Source organism: Salvelinus namaycush, chromosome 3, assembly GCF_016432855.1.
Source record: "Salvelinus namaycush isolate Seneca chromosome 3, SaNama_1.0, whole genome shotgun sequence".
Lineage (NCBI taxonomy): Eukaryota > Metazoa > Chordata > Actinopteri > Salmoniformes > Salmonidae > Salvelinus > Salvelinus namaycush.
Genome location: NC_052309.1, coordinates 48,015,045 through 48,035,095, shown reverse-complemented (window position 1 = coordinate 48,035,095; position 20,051 = coordinate 48,015,045). Strand labels below are relative to the sequence as shown.

General features: G+C 42.0%; 1 protein-coding gene across 1 annotated transcript in view; it reads right to left on the bottom strand.

Annotated features, from left to right (window-relative positions):
* Positions 1–228: 228 nt before the first annotated feature.
* Positions 229–20,051, bottom strand: part of LOC120043896 (follistatin-related protein 4-like) — a 288,303-nt gene continuing 268,480 nt past the window's right edge. Inside the window, exons 8-14 of the mRNA XM_038988499.1 lie at positions 17,561–17,695; positions 15,730–15,756; positions 14,665–14,783; positions 12,606–12,755; positions 11,420–11,527; positions 1,106–1,215; positions 229–937 (exon numbers count right to left, since the gene is read on the bottom strand). Coding sequence (XP_038844427.1) covers positions 229–937; positions 1,106–1,215; positions 11,420–11,527; positions 12,606–12,755; positions 14,665–14,783; positions 15,730–15,756; positions 17,561–17,695 — 1,358 coding nt within the window. The remainder of the gene's footprint in view (positions 938–1,105; positions 1,216–11,419; positions 11,528–12,605; positions 12,756–14,664; positions 14,784–15,729; positions 15,757–17,560; positions 17,696–20,051) is intronic.

The following is a 20,051-nucleotide window of genomic DNA, read 5'->3' as shown; positions in this document are numbered from 1 at the left end:
TAAAGGAACTCACCACCCACCTTCTCCCCGTAAAAATACCATAATATGATTTTCTAAATATTTTTTTCAATTACTATTTTTTGTGTACTTTTGTTACAATAACCCAGGCGTGTGTTCCTCCCGCTCAGTCCCATGGTTGAGTCCACTTATGTCCATATATATCTTAATTAAGTGTTTTGGCCTGATCTCTCCCTCTCTTTCTCTCCCTCTCCCCTTCTTCCCACTCTCTCATACCTCTCCCACCCACACCACTGTGTTCCCTCTCTTGATGTCTGACACCTCACAGTGGGGCGTGTTCAGTTTGCCGTTCACCACAAAGAGGGATTCCGCTGAGGGAGTGACCAAGTACTGGCCAAACAGTCCGCTGGACACCACCACCCTGTTGGGCCCCCCCCAGGGCCAGGTGTGGTGTGACAGGGGCTCCTTGAGGCTTCTGAGGACCTCAGTGTGCCCTGTCGCCAGGTCAGAGAAGAACAGGTCTGTGCCTGAGCCAGAGGCAGCTACCACAGTGTACTGGTTGGACTTAGTGAAGGAGGGCTGGAAGATCAGGTCGGACACAAGGAGAGAGGTGTCCAGCTCCCGGCTCAGACCCAGCACCCCCTGGAAGGACACTGTTTGAACTCTGACCTTGCCGCGCTGCTGGTCAGGGGTGATGATGTAGCGGCCGTCCGGGGACACATAGGGTTGGCCCGTGATGTTGAGGTTGGGCCCAATGACAGTGTCGGTGACACTGTCGATGAGGAGCTGTGGCTGGGCTGACGAGGGGTCCCTGCTCTGAGACTGGCACTGAATGAAGTAAAGGCCACTCAGGTGTGTGTAGGCCATGCTGATGGGCACACAGCTGTAGTTCTTCAGGCTGATGGTTTTGACTCGGTGGAAGGTCTCCAAGTCAATCTTATGCACTGCAGGTTCAGATTTGAGGAAGACGAAGCCAAACCTAAGACGACAAAGTTCAAGGGAAAGGTTAATGGTCTTTTTTGAGTGATTACGGTGTGGTTAGGATTCTCATTAAATTATAATTTGCTCTTTTCTCCTCCATTTGAGAGAGATCGCGAAGATGAGGTGGTGAGGTCACCAGTGTTAAAGGTTAATGGGCCTTCTGTACCTGACGTGTGTGATAATGAGGTTGGTTGGGGGGATGAAGAAGTCATCAACCCTCTGGAAGGGGGTGCGGATGGTGTGGTGCACCTCTCCAACACTGGCCTGGGGAATCACCTAGAACAGAGCAGTCAAAGGAGAACATGAGAACAGGAAATATACAAGTACAAGTGTCACCTATCTGGCAAGAAAACATAAAAAGAAAGCATGGGTTTGAGCGTTTACTTAAACATAACAGCGAAACACTTCGAAGGCAATGTTGCCATATACTCTGAGCTCCAAAAGTACTGGGAAAGTGACAGACTGTCAACTTTAATTTGAAGGTATTTTCATCCATATCGGGTGAACCATTTAGAAATGACAGTTCTTTTTGTACATAGTCCCCCCATTTTAGGGGACCAAAAGTATTTGGACAGATACACTTATACAGTACCAGTCAAAGGTTTAGACACACCTACTCCTTCCAGGGTTGTTATTTATTTTCTACATTTTTTTATAATAGTGAAGACATCAACAATATGAAATAACACATACAGTTGAAGTCGGAAGTTTACATACACCTTAGCCAAATACATTTAAACTCAGTTTTTCACAATTCCTGACATTTAATCCTAGTAAAAATTCCCTGTCTTAGGTCAGTTAAAGATCACCACTGTATTTTAAGAATGTGAAATGTCAGAATAATGGTATAGATAATTATTTATTTCAGCTTTTATTTCTTCCATCACATTCCCAGTGGGTCAGAAGTTTACATACACTCAATTAGTATTTGGTAGCATTGCATTTAAATTGTTTAACTTGGGTCAAACGTTTTTGGTAGCCTTCCACAAGCTTCCCACAATAAGTTGGGTGAATTTTGGCCTATTCCTCCTGACAGAGCTGGTGTAACTGAGTCAGGTTTGTAAGCCACCTTGCTCGCACACGCTTTTTCAGTTCTGCCCACACATTTTCTATAGGTTTGAGGTCAGGGCTTAGTGATGGCCACTCCAAGACCTTGATTTTGTTGTCCTTAAGCCATGTTGCCACAACTTTGGAAGTATGCTTGAGGTCATTGTCCATTTGGAAGACCCATTTGTGACCAAGCTTTAACTTCCTGACTGATGTCTTGAGATGTTGCTTCACCATATCCACATAATTTTCCTACCTCATGAGGCCATCTATTTTGTGAAGTGCACCAGTCCCTCCTGCAGCAAATCACCCCCACAACATGATGCTGCCACCCCGTGCTTCACGGTTGGGATGGTGTTCTTCGGCTAGCAAGCCTCCCCCTTTTTCCTCCAAACATAACGATGGTCATTATGGCCAAACAGTTCTATTTCTGTTTCATCAGACCAGAGGACATTTCTCCAAAAAGTATGATCTTTGTCCCCATGTGCAGTTGCAAACCGTAGTCTGGCTTTTTATGGCGGTTTTGGAGCAGTGGCTTCTTCCTTGCTGAGCGGCCTTTCAGATTATGTCGATATAGGACTCGTTTTACTGTGGATAAAGATACTTTTGTACCTATTTACTCCAGCATCTCCACAACGTCCTTTGCTGTTGTTCTGGGATTGATTTGCACTTTTCGCACCAAAGTACGTTCATCTCTAGGAGACAGAATGCGCCTCCTTCCTGAGCGGTATGACGGCTGCATGGTCCCATGGTGTTTATACTTGCGTATTATTGTTGGTACAGAAGAACGTGGTACCTGCAGGCGTTTGAGAATTGCTCCCAAGGATGAACCAGACTTGTGGAGGTCTACATTTTCTTTTCTGAGGTCTTGGCTGATTTATTTAAATTTTCCCCATGATGTCAAGCAAAGAGGCACTGAGTTTGAAGGTAGGCCTTGAAATACAGCCACAGGTACACCTCCAATTGACTCAAATGATGTCAATTAGCCTATCAGAAGCTTCTAAAGCCATGACATAATAAGCTGTTTGAAGGCACAGTCAACTTAGCGTATGTAAACTTCTGACCCATTGGAATTGTGATACAGTGAATTATAAGTGAAAAAAATCTGTCTGTAAACATTTGTTGGAAACATTACTTGTGTCATGCACAAAGTAGATGTCCTAACCAACAGGAAATTTGTGGAGTGGTTGAAAAACAAGTTTTAATGACGCCAACCTAAGTGTATGTAAACTTCCGACTTCAACTGTATGAAATCATGTAGTAACCAAAAAAGTGTTAAACAAATCAAAATATATTTTATATTTGTGATTCTTCAAAGTAGCCACCCTTTTCCTTGATGACAGCTTTGCACACTCTTGGCATTCTCTCAACCAGCTTCATGAGGTAGTCACCTGGAATGCATTTCAATTAACAGGTATGCTTTGTTAAAAGTACATTTCTGGAAATTCTTTCCTTAATGCATTTCAGCCAATCAGTTATGTTGTGACAAGGTAGGGGTGCTATACAGACAATAGCCCTATTTGGTAAAAGACCAAGTCAATATTATGGCCAGAACAGCTCAAATAAGCAACGAGAAATGACAGTACATCATTACCTTAAGACATGAAGGTCAGTCAATGCGGAACATTTCAAGATCTTTGAAAGTTTCTTCAAGTGCAGTCGCAAAAACCATCAAGCGCTACCACAAAACTGGTACTCATGAGGAACGCCACAGAAAACAAATACCCAGTGTTACCGCTGCTGCAGAGGATAAGTTCATTAGAATTAACTGCACCTCAGATTGCAGCCCAAATAAATGCTTTTCAGAGTTCCAGTAACAGACACATCTCAACATCAACTGTTCAGAGGAGACTTCGTGAATCAGGCCTTCATGGTCGAATTGCTGCAAAGAAACCACTACTCAAGGACACCAATAAGAAGAAGAGACTTGCTTGGGCCAAGAAACACGAGCAATGGACATTAGACCGGTGGATATCTGTCTTTTGGTCTGATGAGTCCAAATTTGAGATATTTGGTTTCAACCGCTGTGTCTTTGTGAGACACAGAGTAGGTGAACAGATGATCTCAGCATGTGTGGTTCCCACCGTGAAGCATGGAGGCGGAGGTGTGATGGTGCTTTGCTGGTGACACTGTCTGTGATTTATTTAGAATTTAAGGCACACTTAACCAGTATGGCTACCACAGCATTCTGCAGCTATACGCCATCCCATCTGGTTTGCGCTTAGTGGTACTATCATTAGTTTTTTTTTTAACAGGACAATGACCCAAAACACACCTCCAGGCTGTGTAAGGGCTTTTTGACCAAGAATGAGAGTGACGGAGTGCGGCATCAGATACCTGGCCTCCACAATCACCCGACCTCAATCCAATTGAAATGGTTTGTGATGAGTTGGACGGCAGAGTGAAGGAAAAGCAGCCAACAAGTGCTCAGAATATGTGGGAACTCCTTCAAGGCTGTTGGAAAAGCATTCCCCATGAAGCTGGTTGAGAGAATGCCAAGAGTGTGCAAACTGTAATCAAGGTAAAGGGTGACTACTTAGAAGAATCTGAAATCTAAAATATATTTTGATTTGTTTAACACTTTTTTCGTTATTACATGATTCCATTTTTATTATTTCATAGTGTTGATGTCTTCACTATTATTCTACAATGTAGAAAATAGTACAAATAAAATAAAACCCTTGAATGAGTAGGTGTGTCCAAATATTTGACTGGTACTGTAACATTATTAAAGTAGTCAAAAGTTTATTATTTGGTCCCATATGCCTAACACGCAATGATTACATCAAGCTTGTGACTCTGCAAACTTGTTGGATGCATTTGCTGTTTGCCCAATAGAAATGAATGGTAAACAATGTATTGTGTCGATGTGGAGTAAATTTAATTGTAACTAAGAGTATAATATTTTTCCAAACACTTCTACATTAATGTGGATCCTATCATGATAACGGATATTCCTGAATGAATCGTGAATAAAGATGAGAAAGTTACAGACGTACAAATATCATACACCCCAAAAAATGCTAATCTCCCCTGTTATTGTAATGGTGAGAGGTTAGCATGTTTCGGGGTTATGAAATTTGTGCGCCTGTAACTTTCTCACTCATCGTTATTCACGATTCATTCAGGACTATCCGTAATCTTGGTAGCATCCACATGAATGTAGAAGTGTTTAGAAACATATTCTATTCTTATTTACAACAAAAGGGACTCCAAATTGACACACTACATTTTTTGCCATTCATTTCTGTTGCTGCCTGAGCAGAGATGAGATATGATGATGACTAAGGAATGAAGAATTATAAAGTACTCAAATAAAACTAAGTAATGTACACAACTGAATTTGTATTTTTACTTTATAGTAATTTCCTATTTTCTATGTGGACCTGACAAAGACAATGGAATATTTTCAATGTTTCGGCAATTGAATGTTCACTATTTTTGGCTTTTGCATTAAAACACTCTAATCATTTTTAATGTCATTATTTAAAGTTAAACATCTCAAACAAAATTGAAAACCGTGATCATTTTTGAAATAATCCAACCGAAACCCGAACTGACCTCAAAAAGCACTAATCGCTAAGCAATAGCTTACAGTCTCCACTTTATCCTCATAGTCATTGTATCATTTCAAATCCAAGGCGCTGGAATACGGAGCCAAAACAACAACAAATGTGTCAGTGTGTATTGGGCAGTATAGTTAAACTGATGATATATGGCCTCACCTCAAGACCTGATAGACGAAACGTATTGGCTAATGGTTGCTTGAGAAGATACACACAGATAAAGCTGCTATCTCACAAGTCAAAGGCGGCCGTCTGACTCATCCATTTCTCATTGGACGATCTATCCATCCACTTTATTGGCCCCACCCACTATGTACAGTACATGACAAATGCTTCATCAGGTACCCTACATTATCAGGTCACTGTCAAGGACTTGTGGGCTGTTTATGTAACCACTGCATAGCTCGGCTTGTTTAAGGAACCCCAGTAAATATTTCATGTAGAAGGTATTTGAATAAAAGGGAAAACGACTAAAGACACTAATCTGAAGTATGTGCCATCCCTACTAAAGCTCTAAAACCATCATTGTCAGTGGGGGACCTGCTTTTGTATTTTGCAGTCTTCCTATGAGCGAACTATACTGAAAATTAAAAAAAAAAAAAAAAACAGAGCTACAGAGCCCCGGATGTAACAAAACAGAGGGTTTTTAGAGAGAAACCTTGTCAATAAAGAATGTCATTAGAAATGTTGCATTGTTACAATGGTGAAGAGTTAATGAGATCCCACGTCATATAAGTCATGTCTAATTGGGAAGTTATGCTCTCACAGGCTCACATCATAGAAGTCATGTCTAATTAGGAAGTTATGCTCTCACAGGCTCACATCATAGAAGTCATGTCTAATTAGGAAGTTATGCCCTCACAGGCTCACATCATAGAAGTCATGTCTAATTGGGAAGTTATGCTCTCACAGGCTCACATCATAGAAGTCATGTCTAATTGGGAAGTTATGCTCTCACAGGCTCACATCATAGAAGTCATGTTTAATTGGGAAGTTATGCTCTCACAGGCTCACATCATAGAAGTCATGTCTAATTAGGAAGTTATGCTCTCACAGGCTCACATCATAGAAGTCATGTCTAATTAGGAAGTTATGCCCTCACAGGCTCACATCATAGAAGTCATGTCTAATTGGGAAGTTATGCTCTCACAGGCTCACATCATAGAAGTCATGTCTAATTGGGAAGTTATGCTCTCACAGGCTCACATCATAGAAGTCATGTCTAATTGGGAAGTTATGCTCTCACAGGCTCACATCATAGAAGTCATGTCTAATTAGGAAGTTATGCTCTCACAGGCTCACATCATAGAAGTCATGTCTAATTGGGAAGTTATGCTCTCACAGGCTCACATCATAGAAGTCATGTCTAATTAGGAAGTTATGCCCTCACAGGCTCACATCATAGAAGTCATGTCTAATTAGGAAGTTATGCTCTCACAGGGTCACATAATAGAAGTCATGTCTAATTAGGAAGTTATGCTCTCACAGGGTCACATAATAGAAGTCATGTCTAATTAGGAAGTTATGCCCTCACAGGCTCACATCATAGAAGTCATGTCTAATTAGGAAGTTATGCTCTCACAGGGTCACATAATAGAAGTCATGTCTAATTAGGAAGTTATGCCCTCACAGGGTCACATCATAGAAGTCATGTCTAATTAGGAAGTTATGCTCTCACAGGGTCACATAATAGAAGTCATGTCTAATTGGGAAGTAATGCTCTCACAGGCTCAGGATGCTCTAAACTTCACACCAGCACCCTGGCACATATTGGTCATATGCACCATGTTACTGTATTTTACCTCGGCTATTATTTTCTCTCCTGTATTACACCTATTGTACTTTAATACTGAAGGGAAATTGGTTTGTACTGACTGAGTACCTTTTATATTGAACTGTACTTGCTTCAAGGCAGACTGGTGGATCTCAATGTTATTAAGAAATGCTTTATATATTCTATACTGTAGGTCCCCACTTTACAAGAATATTACACTGTTCTTACACTATATTATGAGGGTAAAGTAATGGGAAATTGTACTATAAATCCAAGTTTATACTAATATCCAACTCCTGAGATAGACCTGCGTCCTCTCCAGGGGGTGTACTTGTACATCAAGCTGCCTCAGAAACAGGAGATAGGATCGTACTTCTATGAGCCGTTCCGGCTCACACAAGCCAAGGCTCGTGCAAACCTACTTACTTACTGATATCCAACTAGCAGACCTCTACTGGCCAATTCCATTATCCAAGTATCTATTACAGTTGCATCTGTTGATCATGCTGAGGTTTCAACATATTCGCATATAGCGTCTTGCCACTGTTATATGTTGTAAGCTCATGTCACCATGTTCCTAAACCCTAGTTTCATAGGTAATTATCTAATGATCCTGTAGCCAAATTTCAACATATATACTAAACAAAAATATAAATGCAAAATACAACAATTTCAACGATTTTACTGTGTTACAGTTCATATAAGGAAATCAGTCAATTGAAATAAATTAATTAGGCCCTAATCTATGGATTGCACATGACTGGGCAGGGGCACATCCAATCAGAATGAGTTCTTCTCAACAAAAGGTCTTTATTACAGACAGAAATACTCTTCATTTTCATCAGCTGTCCAGGTAAATGGTCTCAGGTGATCCCACAGGTGAAGAAGCCGGATGTGGAGGTCCTGGGCTGGCGTGGTTACACGTGGTCTGTGGTTGTGAAGCCGGTTGGACATACTGCCAAATTCTCTAAAACGATGGTTGGAGGAGGCTTATGGTTGAGAAATTAACCTTAAATTCTCTGGCAACAGCTCAGGTGGACATTCCTTCAGTCAGAATGCCAATTGCACACTCCCTCAAAACTTGAGACATCTGTGGCATTGTGTTGAGTGGCAAAACTGCACATTTTAGAGTGGCCTTTTATTGTCCCCCAGTACAAGGTGCACCTGTGTAATGATCATGCTGTTTAATCAGCTTCTTGAGATGCCACACCTGTCAGGTGGATGGATTATCTTGGCAAAGGAGAAATGTTTACTAACAAGGATGTAAACAAATTTGTGCACAACATTTGAGAGAAATAAGCTTTTTGTACATATGGAAAAATTCTGGGATCTTTTATTTCAGCTCATGAAACATGTTGCGTTTATATTTTTGTTCAGTATATATTGTAGCCTAGGACTTTATTTCCTGCAAAATCACACTCATCCCACTGTAAGCAAGCTTATTCAGCTACTGCTGAAAGAGAAGGCAAAGAGGGGTGGGCTGATCAGCTGATCATAGCGAATGTAGATGATGTAAATCAGCTAGTTACCTATGCTGTTGAAACAATCTAACTAGTGTTAATCTGTGGTTGGAGTTTGTTCGAGAAGGGTGCAGCTGCAGACCAATATGGCGACCGAAGTACGGGCGAGTGGGTGTGTCGAAGGGAAAGTAGTGGCCGTGAGGAAAGGAGTGGGTGTGTAGAAAGGAGTGGGTGTGTAGAAAGGAGTGGGTGTGTAGAAAGGAAAGTAGTGGGCGTGTGGAAATGAGTGGGTGTGTCAAAAGGAAAGTAATGGGCGTGTGGAAATGAGTGGGTGTGTCAAAAGGAAAGTAGTGGGCGTGTGGAAATGAGTGGGTGTGTCAAAAGCTGTGGGTTAGACGGTTTTGACTGAGCTGTGTTTTTTTCTTACTGCGCAATTACTGTACATTGAGTACCACGAGAGTTTGGACTTCTGTTTTGAAGCAAGAGGATGAGTCTGAGTCGTATTTCAATGTTGGTTCTACACAAATAATTGTACATTTCCAGATATAAAAGAGACTATTTAAAATAAAAAAAAATTAAGTACTGATGATGGGTGTACTGTTGCTTGTATGCCCACGCTTACTGTGACTGCCACCCATGCCGTTGCCTGACAACAGTGCTTGGCAAACGGTGTTGTTGCCATTCATGCCCTCCCAATTGAGTAGTAGACTGCATGTATGTATCAAGGTTACATCTAGATTGTGATCAATATGAGTTATTTCTTGTGTAGGCTGTTATCCTAATTGAAATAAAATCATGGGAGGAGACAAATGACCGTGTTAGTTGCACAGTGGGAAGCAACTCCGTTCGGCATGCCCATCGATACAACACTGATGCACTAGTCATTCGCACTGGCTTATCGATGCCAATCAGCCGTGCAAAACAGTCTCGATCGGCAACAAATCTGTCCACACTGGGCCTCAACTACCCATACCTGGTTTGTTCTGCTGCTGACATCTACCTCGTAGGCCTACTAACAAACACTCAAATTGAAGCCTTTCCTGTTCCTGACAGTGAGATGACACAGACAACTCAAAAGGGAGACACTAGCTACTACACTAACGTTTAGCACTGGTAGCTTCTGCCAGCAGGACGAGTGCAATATGTGCTCGCATGGGGACATTTTCCAAGATACAGTTGTTTTGAAATGAGCTAGTTTGATGGGCAACTCATTTTTTTAAAAACAAGAGAGAAAATAGACTTAAAGTTAAATAAAAAATGTAATAACGAAAAAATGCCACCAATCTGAAAGGGGACTTTTCTCATAGGATGGAAAAAGAGCAGGTGCTCAGGCACTCTTAGATCTCTTTCGGTGCATCTGCTTGATTACCGCACATTTCTCTCTCTGTGGTCCTCTGTAGCTTAGTTGGTTGACCATGGTGCTTGTGATGCCAGGATAGTGGGTTTGATTCCTTGGACCACCCAGACTTAAGATGTGTGCACGCATGACTGTAAGCCGCTTTGGATAAAAGCATCTGCTAAATGACATATATATTACTATACTACCTCTGCCTCAATTGCTGTCTCTGAATAGCCAGCATTGGCACGTGCATACGTACACAGTGAGACCCGCCTGACAGTTAGAAAGGCTGTCCCTCCCCTTTCAACATCCCTGCGCCTTCATTTGTTTGATCTAATAAATTGACAATCTCACTTGGATGTTTGCTTAGAGATATTGAGCTAGTAAAAAAAGGAGGTGTTTAAATGTTGAATTGGAGAACGGAGTACTGCCTGTGCTCAGGTCAATTACTTGCATTCCAAGTAATAATGACATTGTCAAGCCATTTATCTGCTGTGTGATCCATATGCCCCACAGTCAGTTATGCAGATTGCCTGAAATTGAATTTTGGACCGAATGATTCAAGCCTCATTTTGTAATTATTCATTGCTATTGAGCGACAACAGAACGCCAGGCGTGTTTGAGTAGTTCTGACAATTCACCCGGATGCTTATGCAGAGCCGTTTTGAGAATTTACAACACTTTGAAGAATGAACAGAAAATCACTTTGTTTGAGAGAGAAAAGTGCCTTCCAAAAGTGCCACACCTCCTCTTTATTTGAGACACATTGCGTCTCGGTTGGTAGTGAGGACATATTAGGATTTCACAATGAGCTCAACCTGACAAGTGCTTACAGCCTCTCCCTTGCTAATAAGGCTGTTAGCAAGGGAGAATATTGACTACTGACAGACAGAGCACCTCACAAGATTTTAATAGAATTCCAAAGGAAGAGCAAAACAACAATAAACACGTTGTGGCCATTTTGCAAAATGACAATGTAGTCCCTCAGCAGCTGTAGTAAGCTGTGCTGCTGTCCTCGGTTACCTCAGCCCTATAAATACTATTTAGTATTTTATTAGTCCCCCCCCCCCCCCACCCTCCCGGGCCTGTAATCATCCCTGAAGTCTCCAACACATCCTCTCCAAAGGGACTGGATCCCATTTCTACAGTGCCACAGCTGTAAATTGTAGTTTGCTGACTGGTAAACGTTAAATACGATTAAATACTCACACAAATAAAATACTTGCTCATACACACATGCACACAGACACACGAATGGACAAACATACACAAGTGCACACCAATAACTCCTTACCTTTAAGGTTGGGTGGGACTTCTGCATGCTGCCCCAGCTTAGCACCCAGACCTGGTCATGTGACTTGTCATAGAGCAGCTTCACTGGGAAAGGATCTGTCTCTACCGTCTTGAGAGAGAGAGAGAGAGAGAGAGAGAGAGACACACAGAAGCGTGATCTTTTTCACCTGTCCTTGTGATTGTTTCTACCTCCTCCAGGTGTCGCTTATTTTCCCTTGTGTATGTATCCCTGTGTTTTCCTGTCTCTTTGTGTCAGTTCGTCTTGTATGTTGAAGTCAACCAGCGTGTTTTTCCCCGTGCTCCTGCTTTTCTATTCTCTTCTACTAGTCCTCCCGACCCCCCCCCCCCCCCCCCCCCTCCCTTCCCCATCCCCACCCCCAGTGAAGCGTGACAGAGGCATGTGTTCATTAATGGGAAGCCAGCCTATTTATTTTACACTGGTCAGCTATGTGTCAACAGCACTCCCACTCCGAGACCCTCAGAGGAGGGGGGACTCTGACGCTGCCACTCACATGTCAGAGAAGGGGAATGGGGGGGGGGGGGGGGGGGGGGGCAGAGTGCACCAAACAATGAGACATACAGGCAACTGACCGCTCGCCACATCCCCCCCGTATACTCCTAGTTTGTTACAGACACATCTCACTCACTATCAGCTCACTGTTCTTTTACAGCCATTTTTTTTTTTTTTTTTTACAGCATTTCTCCAGCTAAAGAGTTATATTTCATTTTTTATCATGCTCAGTATCTAATATCATGCAGTGTGACAGTAAACGAAAATGACGTTCGTAACTGTGAGCTACATGTTGCTGTTGTTGCGTCAACACACGAGCACAAGAAGGGTGTTCTTGCCGTCTCTTTTAAAAGCCTCCCAGAAACGTCTCCGTAAAGAGTGGAGACGGCTGAGATAGAGGGTGAGGTACAGTAGGCAGAGCGAGATGGAGGGAGAGAGGAACGGGATGATGCATTAGCCCCCTGCCCTCACACACACCAGTGAGGGTATGGCGAAGTGTGACAGAGCTTGGCGATTGGGAAACCACTAGCGTATCTGTTTTCAGCCCTCTTCTTTCCTCTCCCTCTGTTTGTTCTCTCTCTCTCTCTCTCTCTCTACCCATTGGTGACCTGTCTAAAAGCCTTGGGGGACCGCTCTCTAAACAGCTTATAGGAGAAGATTAATAATACCAACCAACCTGTACCACATTCTGGGCCTGGGTGTCGATGACCAGCAGGCGTTTCTGAAGGGGCTGGGTGACGTAGATGTACTTATCCCTCACACTGACCGCTGAGGACCACACACAGTGTTCCGGAGACACACCTTCACTTTTAGGGCACATCTCCTCCTGGAGAAAGAACGGGATGGAAGAAGAGAGAGAATTGAAGAATGAAAGATGGGAAGAAGGGAGGAAGCAGAAGAAGACGGTGATGAAGAAGAAGAAGCAGCAGAATAGAAGGGAGAGTGGTGAATCCACAGTTAATGACATAGCTTCCACACACAGGATAGGGCCATCATGCAGCAGAGGAAATGCTGTTTACAGCAGCAATGGACTAACACATGCCTTATTAAGTTTGTATTGATCTGTAATACAATTACAGCAATCTGTACAACTTAAATCCCTTAGAAAAACAAGCAACTTTTTCCAACTTAAGCCCATTACTTTGGGAGAGTGATGTTCTCTAGTACAGTATATTACAGATGTGCAGGGTTACTGTGAGCTATTGACTTGGGGTCTTTGACTAATGGACATTCGTAATCCCATAACATTTAGTGAACGGAGGGCACAGATATTGGCAATGAGTTGTAGTGGAGTGTATGTGTGTGGGGGGGTGTACATCTGTACAGTGCATTCGGAAAGTATTCAGATCCCTTCCCTTTTTGCACATTTTGTTACGTAACATCCTTTAAATGTATTAAAATCCTTTCCCCCCTCAATCTACACACAATACCCCATAATGACAATGCGAAAAAAGGTTTTTAGAAAGTTTTGTCAATGTATTAAAATAAAAAACAGAAATACCTTATTTACATAAGTATTCAGACCCTTTGCTATGAGACTCGAAATTGAGCTCAGGTGCATCCTGTTTCCATTGATCATCCTTGAGATGTTTCTACAACTTGATTGGAGTCCACCTGTGGTAAATTCAATTAATTGGACATGATTTGGAAAGGCACACAACTGTCTATATAAGGTCCCACAGTTGACAGTGCATGTCAGAGAAAAAACCAAGCCATAAGGTCGAAGGAATTGTCCGTAGAGCTCAGAGACAGGATTTTGTCGAGGCACAGATTTGGGGAAGGGTACCAAAACATTTCTGCAGCACTGAAGGTCCCCAAGAACACAGTGGCCTCCAACATTCTTAAATGGAAGAAGTGTGGAACCACCAAGACTCTTACTAGAGCTGGCCGCTCTTTGCCTGAATGCTAAGCGTCAATTCTGGAGGAAACCTAGCACCATCCCTACGGTGAAGCATGGTGGTGGCAGCATTATGCTGTGGGAATGTTTTTCAGCTGCAGGGACTGGGAGACTAGTCAGGATTGAGGGAAAGATGAACGTAGCAAAGTACAGAGAGACCCTTGATGAAAACCACCTCCAGAGTGCTCAGGACCTCAGACTGGGACGAAGGTTCACCTTCCCGCAGTACAATGAACCTAAGCACACAGCCAAGACAATGCAGGAGTGGCTTCGGGACAAATCTTTGAATGTCCTTTGAGTGCCCAGCCAGAGCCCGGACTTGAACCCGATCGAACATCTGACCTGGAAATAGCTGTGCATCAACGCTCCCCATCCAACCTGAGAGGATCTGCGGAGAAGAATGGGAGAAACTCCCCAAATACAGGTGTGCTAAGTTTGTAGCATCATACCCAAGAAGACTCCAGGCTGTATTCGCTGCCAAAGGTGCTACAACAGTAAAGGGTCTGACTACTTATGTAAATGTGATATTTATTTATTTATTTATTTATTTATTTATTTATTTATTTATTTTTAAACCTGTTTTTGCTTTGTCATTATGGGGTATTGTGTGTAGATTGCTGAGGATTTCTATTTATTTAACACATTTTAGAATAAGGCTGTAACATAACAAAATGTGGAAAAAGTCAAGGGGTCTGAATACTTTCTGAATGAAATGTATATCTGTAAGAGTGAGGCTTATTCCCTCTGGATTAGTATATGTTTAATATCATCTCAAGTCATAAAAAGTCCACAAATACATGAATCATTATCCTCTAAAACATGTACAGTATGTACTCACATAGCTGGCCATGATCCTCTCGGTGCACTTTATGTGTCTGCGTATCTCACACTCGCTGGGCTGCAGCACCGTGATGCCCTCATCAGAAAACACATAGAACATGTTCCCTACGCTCAACCCTGGGGAGATAGGACATAAAAATTGGTTCAGCTAACATTCAAGAGCCTACCAGAGCCTACAGACCCTGTTAGCAACACCTGAGCCGGTGAATGACTGGTGGTGTTGTCAGGCATTTTGACAGCACAGTCAGTCTCCGTAAACAGCATGTCTAGCGAGTGAATTGTGAGACTGTCTTCTCAAACTTGATAGCTGCTATGAGCGCGAGAACATTTTGCAGGCCAGTTACCTGACCCTAAACGACAGCTGTTAACTAGACAACTGCTATTCATGCTTTGGAAAAGCACATTGTGTGGGGATGGATGGCAGGTTACATCATACTGAATGACAAGGTGAAATCAACACCGTGAGTGCTGCTGACACAGTCATGACGTGACGTGAAGGCCAGTGGTGCAGTCTGCATCGGGGGTGCAAAGGATTCAAACCGTGGGCCTCTCTCATGCTCTCTAATCAGCCCAAAGAGTTATTCTCTAACACACGTTTTGGTGTCACAACTAGATTATACTGTTCTGAGGAAGAGTTATGTGTGCTGAAGTGTTGAGGCAGGCCTGTAACAAAACTGTTTTAATTGTGTGTATATTTTCATGGTTAAGTCTTGTGAAATAATGTTTTCAGCAAGAACACATACACACCAATCATCATTCAGGATGATATAGTAAAATGATGGAAATTAGCAGTAAAGTTGCTAATTAGTGGTGTTTTACAAATTACGTTTTACTCTTGCAGATTTGTGTTCTACACAAGCATTTCGCTACACCCACAATAACATCTGCTAAACATATGTATGTGACAAATACAATTTGATTTGACATATACTGCATATAATGAACCTATTCACCCTACAAAACATAGGCATTCAGAAGAATGTTGGTCAATTATAGAAGTTAATTTAAAAGAACAGAAAATAAGACATGGTGAAAAGTGTTATACAACAGTAGATTTTAGTACCTTCCTCCCGCCACAGTATGTTTGCCACTGCAGCATATGAGAGAGAGAGAGAGAGAGAGAGAGAGAGAGAGAGAGAGAGAGAGAGAGAGAGAGAGAGAGAGAGAGAGAGAGAGAGAGAGAGAGAGAGAGAGAGAGAGAGAGAGAGAGAGAGAGAGAGAGAGAGAGAGAGAGAGAGAGAGAGAGAGAGAGAGAGAGAGAGAGAGAGAGAGAGAGAGAGAGAGAGAGAGAGAGAGAGAGAGACCATGTCATATCAAGTAATTTCAGAAAAAGTGGGACAGAAACACATTTAGCAAGAGTATTTTATATTTTAATTGCATTTGAGGTCTATCTAAACCCAAAGGCTGTAAAATTTTTTTATATATATATACACTGTACATACAGATACCATACAATAAATCAGATACAGAGCATTATAATTTATTTGTTATAACTTGTTTCTGACACTTTCTACCAGAGGTGTGGACTCGAGTCACATGACCTGGACTCGAGTCAGAATCGAGTCCAAATATGATGACTTGCAACTCGACTTTGACACCAATGACTCGTGACTTAACTTGGACTTGAGCCTTTTGACTCGAACTGACTTGATACCCTCCCCAAGCCCAAATATAAAAAATTGTGCAGCGCATCAACTCTTCATTTAACGGATTACAGTTTGAATCGGACAGCAGCCAATCAAATTGTGCCAGCTGAGAAAAAGTTGCGCTTGGCAGTGCAGAGGAACTTCGGTGGGTGAATTCAGACGGAGCCCTTGGAAAGATGATACCCCAAATTATTATTTTCGGATATAAAGACGATGCTGTATCAACAAAAAACGTATTGCAACTTGCAAAACATGCGGGAAGAAAATTATAGATGGAGGCACAACATCTTCCAACTTTGTTCGACATTTGAAGCTGCACAAAGAACGGTAAATCGTGGCTAATATAGCCGACAGCTATATATAAATTTGCTAGTGTAGCATGTAGGCTAACGTAACGTTAAATCAATGAGCCTCCACACAGTCAGTCAGTGCGGGAACGTGATCATTGCACCCAAGATTGGGCTACAACTGGCTAGGCAGTTGATAACCTAAATCCTGCCTGATGTTACTGCTGTTCCTAAAACCATTGACTTACGTTAGCCTACTGTAACCACACACAAAGAGGGTGTGTGTGTGTGTAAGGTTGGGCGATTGTGTACAAGCCTACATCGCCCGATTGCGGCCCATAGCGATCCTCGATAGTCGATTGATATGGGGGGGGGGGACTTGGCTACCCATGTATTTCCATGGAAATATAAAGTTTATTTGGAAAGTAAAAAATATATATATATTTTTTAAAAGCATTCATGATTTGTGTAAATGTAATATACTAACTATTACCCTTGTTAAAAATATGAAATAGTATTACATTTGGTGAAGAGCACATTATGACTTGTTTAGGACTCGAAACTCAAAGCTTAGGACTTGAGATTTGTTGGTCTTGACTTGAGACTTGACTCGGACTTTAATTTTTATTTTATTTATTTCACCTTTATTTAACCAGGTAGGCCAGTTGAGAACAAGTTCTCATTTACAACTGCGACCTGGCCAAGATAAAGCAAATCAGTGCGACACAAAGAACAACAGAGTTGCCTGTCTTGACTTGGGACTTGAGTGCTAAGACTTGAGACTTACTTGTGACTTGTAAAACAATGACTTGGTCCCACCTCTGCTTTCTACAGCTTAATATTTTCGTTAATTTTATGCAGATATTGCAACATGCTAAATTACTGTCTACATTTTCATTGCCAAAATTGGCTTTTGAAAATCCCAGAGGCATTTTTCCATGTTCTACTCTCAGCCACTTACGTGTCTTTCTGGCTGAGTCCTCCACAAACAGAGACGATATGTCCTCGTCCACCCCCACCTCGTTCTTAGCAATGCAGGTGTAGGCGCCTGTGTCCTCATAGCGTACACTGCCAATGTGGAGCTCGCTCCCATTCGCTGTGTTAGAGATGAGCAGAAAAGACAAGTGTTAGCTCAGCCCCACGTTTCTACACATTTTCCATGGCTGTTTCATCCTCCCACCTAAAAAATGCACACCTAAAAATGTCCTTTTCTAAATGAATCAACAAAGATAATCTAAGTAGCCACCTACCTGCGCACACACTTCTCACTAACAGAAGCCATTGACGCCAGAACCCTTTTGACGACGTCACAACAACACTTTATCAAAATATACTTTGACTGAATCGTCTCTGTTCTGTTCCCAGAGATCTAGAGTGTCAGTTGAAGGTGATGTCTCCCAGGACACAGTGAGTGCTATCATCAGAGGCATCCCTCTCTGACGGTATCACTAATGTGTGTGTGTGTGTGTGTTAGATGTATCAGGTAAAGGTGATGTATCCCAGGGCACAGTGCTAGCATGAGAGGCAGCAGAGGTATTCCTAGCTCTCTGACACTAGTACTCAGCCTTTTTTGGATTTACAGCATGCTCTCACACTCACATCCCTCCCTCCTCATCCTCACGCTGCTGCTGTTGCTGCATTGTTGCCTTGATCACAAGGCCGCAGAGGAGTGAAGGACGCCTGTGTCAGACAGCTGCTTTCGACACGCCGCGTCAAAGATCATGTGCCAGTCTCTCCCCTCATCTCTCCCTCTTGCTGTCCTTTTTGATCCCCCTCTCTTGAGCTCTCTCCATGTATCTCCTAAATGTGGAGTGGCAGTGTAGAAGCAGTGGAGAACTTCTCAGTGCTACAAAAGACCTGACTGAGCCATGGCCTGAGACTTAAACCCTGGACTAATGTAAACAAACAACTTCCACAGGACCCAATGCACAGATGATGCAATATACATTTATTGAACTAGGCAAGTCAGTTAAGAACAAATTCTTATTTTCAATGGTGGCCTAGGAACAGTGGGTTAACTGTCTTGTTCAGGGGCAGAACAACAGATTTTCACCTTGTCAGCTCGGGGAATCGATCTCGCAACCTTTCGGTTACTAGTCCAACACTCTAACCACTAGGCTACATGCCGCCCCCATTTAGAGCAATGTAGATAACAAAAGTTATACCACCTTATAAACAGTCCTTTTTGTTACACTATACCTCATATTAGTGAAATGCACACTTAAATGGATGATGTTTTTACAGTAGTTTGTGTTCAAATTCACTTTTCTATCTAATCTTTAGGGAGGAGAAACGTAATGATGTAAAGTGTGGGCCTCCCGACATTAAACACCAGACAGTGTCGTAATTGCCTATTATCCATAATTATGCCTTGATCAATTTTAATGCATAACCACTCAATTAATAATTTGCCTATAGTTAGACATTGATTTCTCACTTAAAATGTTGTTTTTGTGTTGAATTTATAACAAGGGAACAGAGATATTATACTGTGATTTCAGACTTGTAGAACTGTGTGGCACCAGGGGGTAAATGGAAGGTTTTAGTGAGGTGAAATGTTGAGAATGTGTCAGATAGAAATTAAATATACAGAGCTGATATATATATATATATATCAATATTCCAAATGACAGAGGATGATGTTGGTTCTACATAATGCATTTCTATCTGATTTCAGCAGTGTTATGCCTTCCTAAATATCCCCCATGCAGCTGTCCATTCAGCACCATCAGTAACACTAAGCAGTCATGAACCTTGGAGAGCACCTATTCCTAACAGCTGAGCCTCTTGAACACTCCCATTGTAAATGGAGGGGATCCTGGCAGCATAGCTAGGCAGTTTACCGACAAAAGCTATGTAAAAAAATAAATAAACGTGTAATGGAAACAGCAGCTATAGGAGAAATGTTTTGTAAAGATCGACAACATTTTTATCAGTTCAGTTAGGGGTGGATTTTTCTTTTGTCTAACTTTCTTTATTGCGACAAATGACGGAAACAGTGCTTTTCGAATAAATGATGATTGCCGAATCATTTTGAAGGGACGTGAACCTCCACTCCACATTTGTTTCTAAATGCCTACTGTTCGTTAAATCTACTGTTCAACTATAATTTAAAAAAAACATTTTTTTGCAGAATCATTATCCTGACTTTCAACAATGGCTGAATTGCTTCGCCTTGCTTTTCTGGTTGACTGGATGCAAGTTTCACCATCCAATTATTGCAGATCTACAGGAGTGCACGGTTCACCATGGCACGGACCGTGGTGATACGTTGGCACATGAGAATATGGCAAATATCAGTCAAATCTTGCATTCTATCCATTTTGGCTTTTGCAGGCTACCTGATACATGAAACAGATAGGTGGGAGGGCATACAGTCTGTCGACAATTTATTCATGCAGAATTTACCTTAACTAATGAAGGAAACACTTCAACTTTTTTTTTTTTTTTCT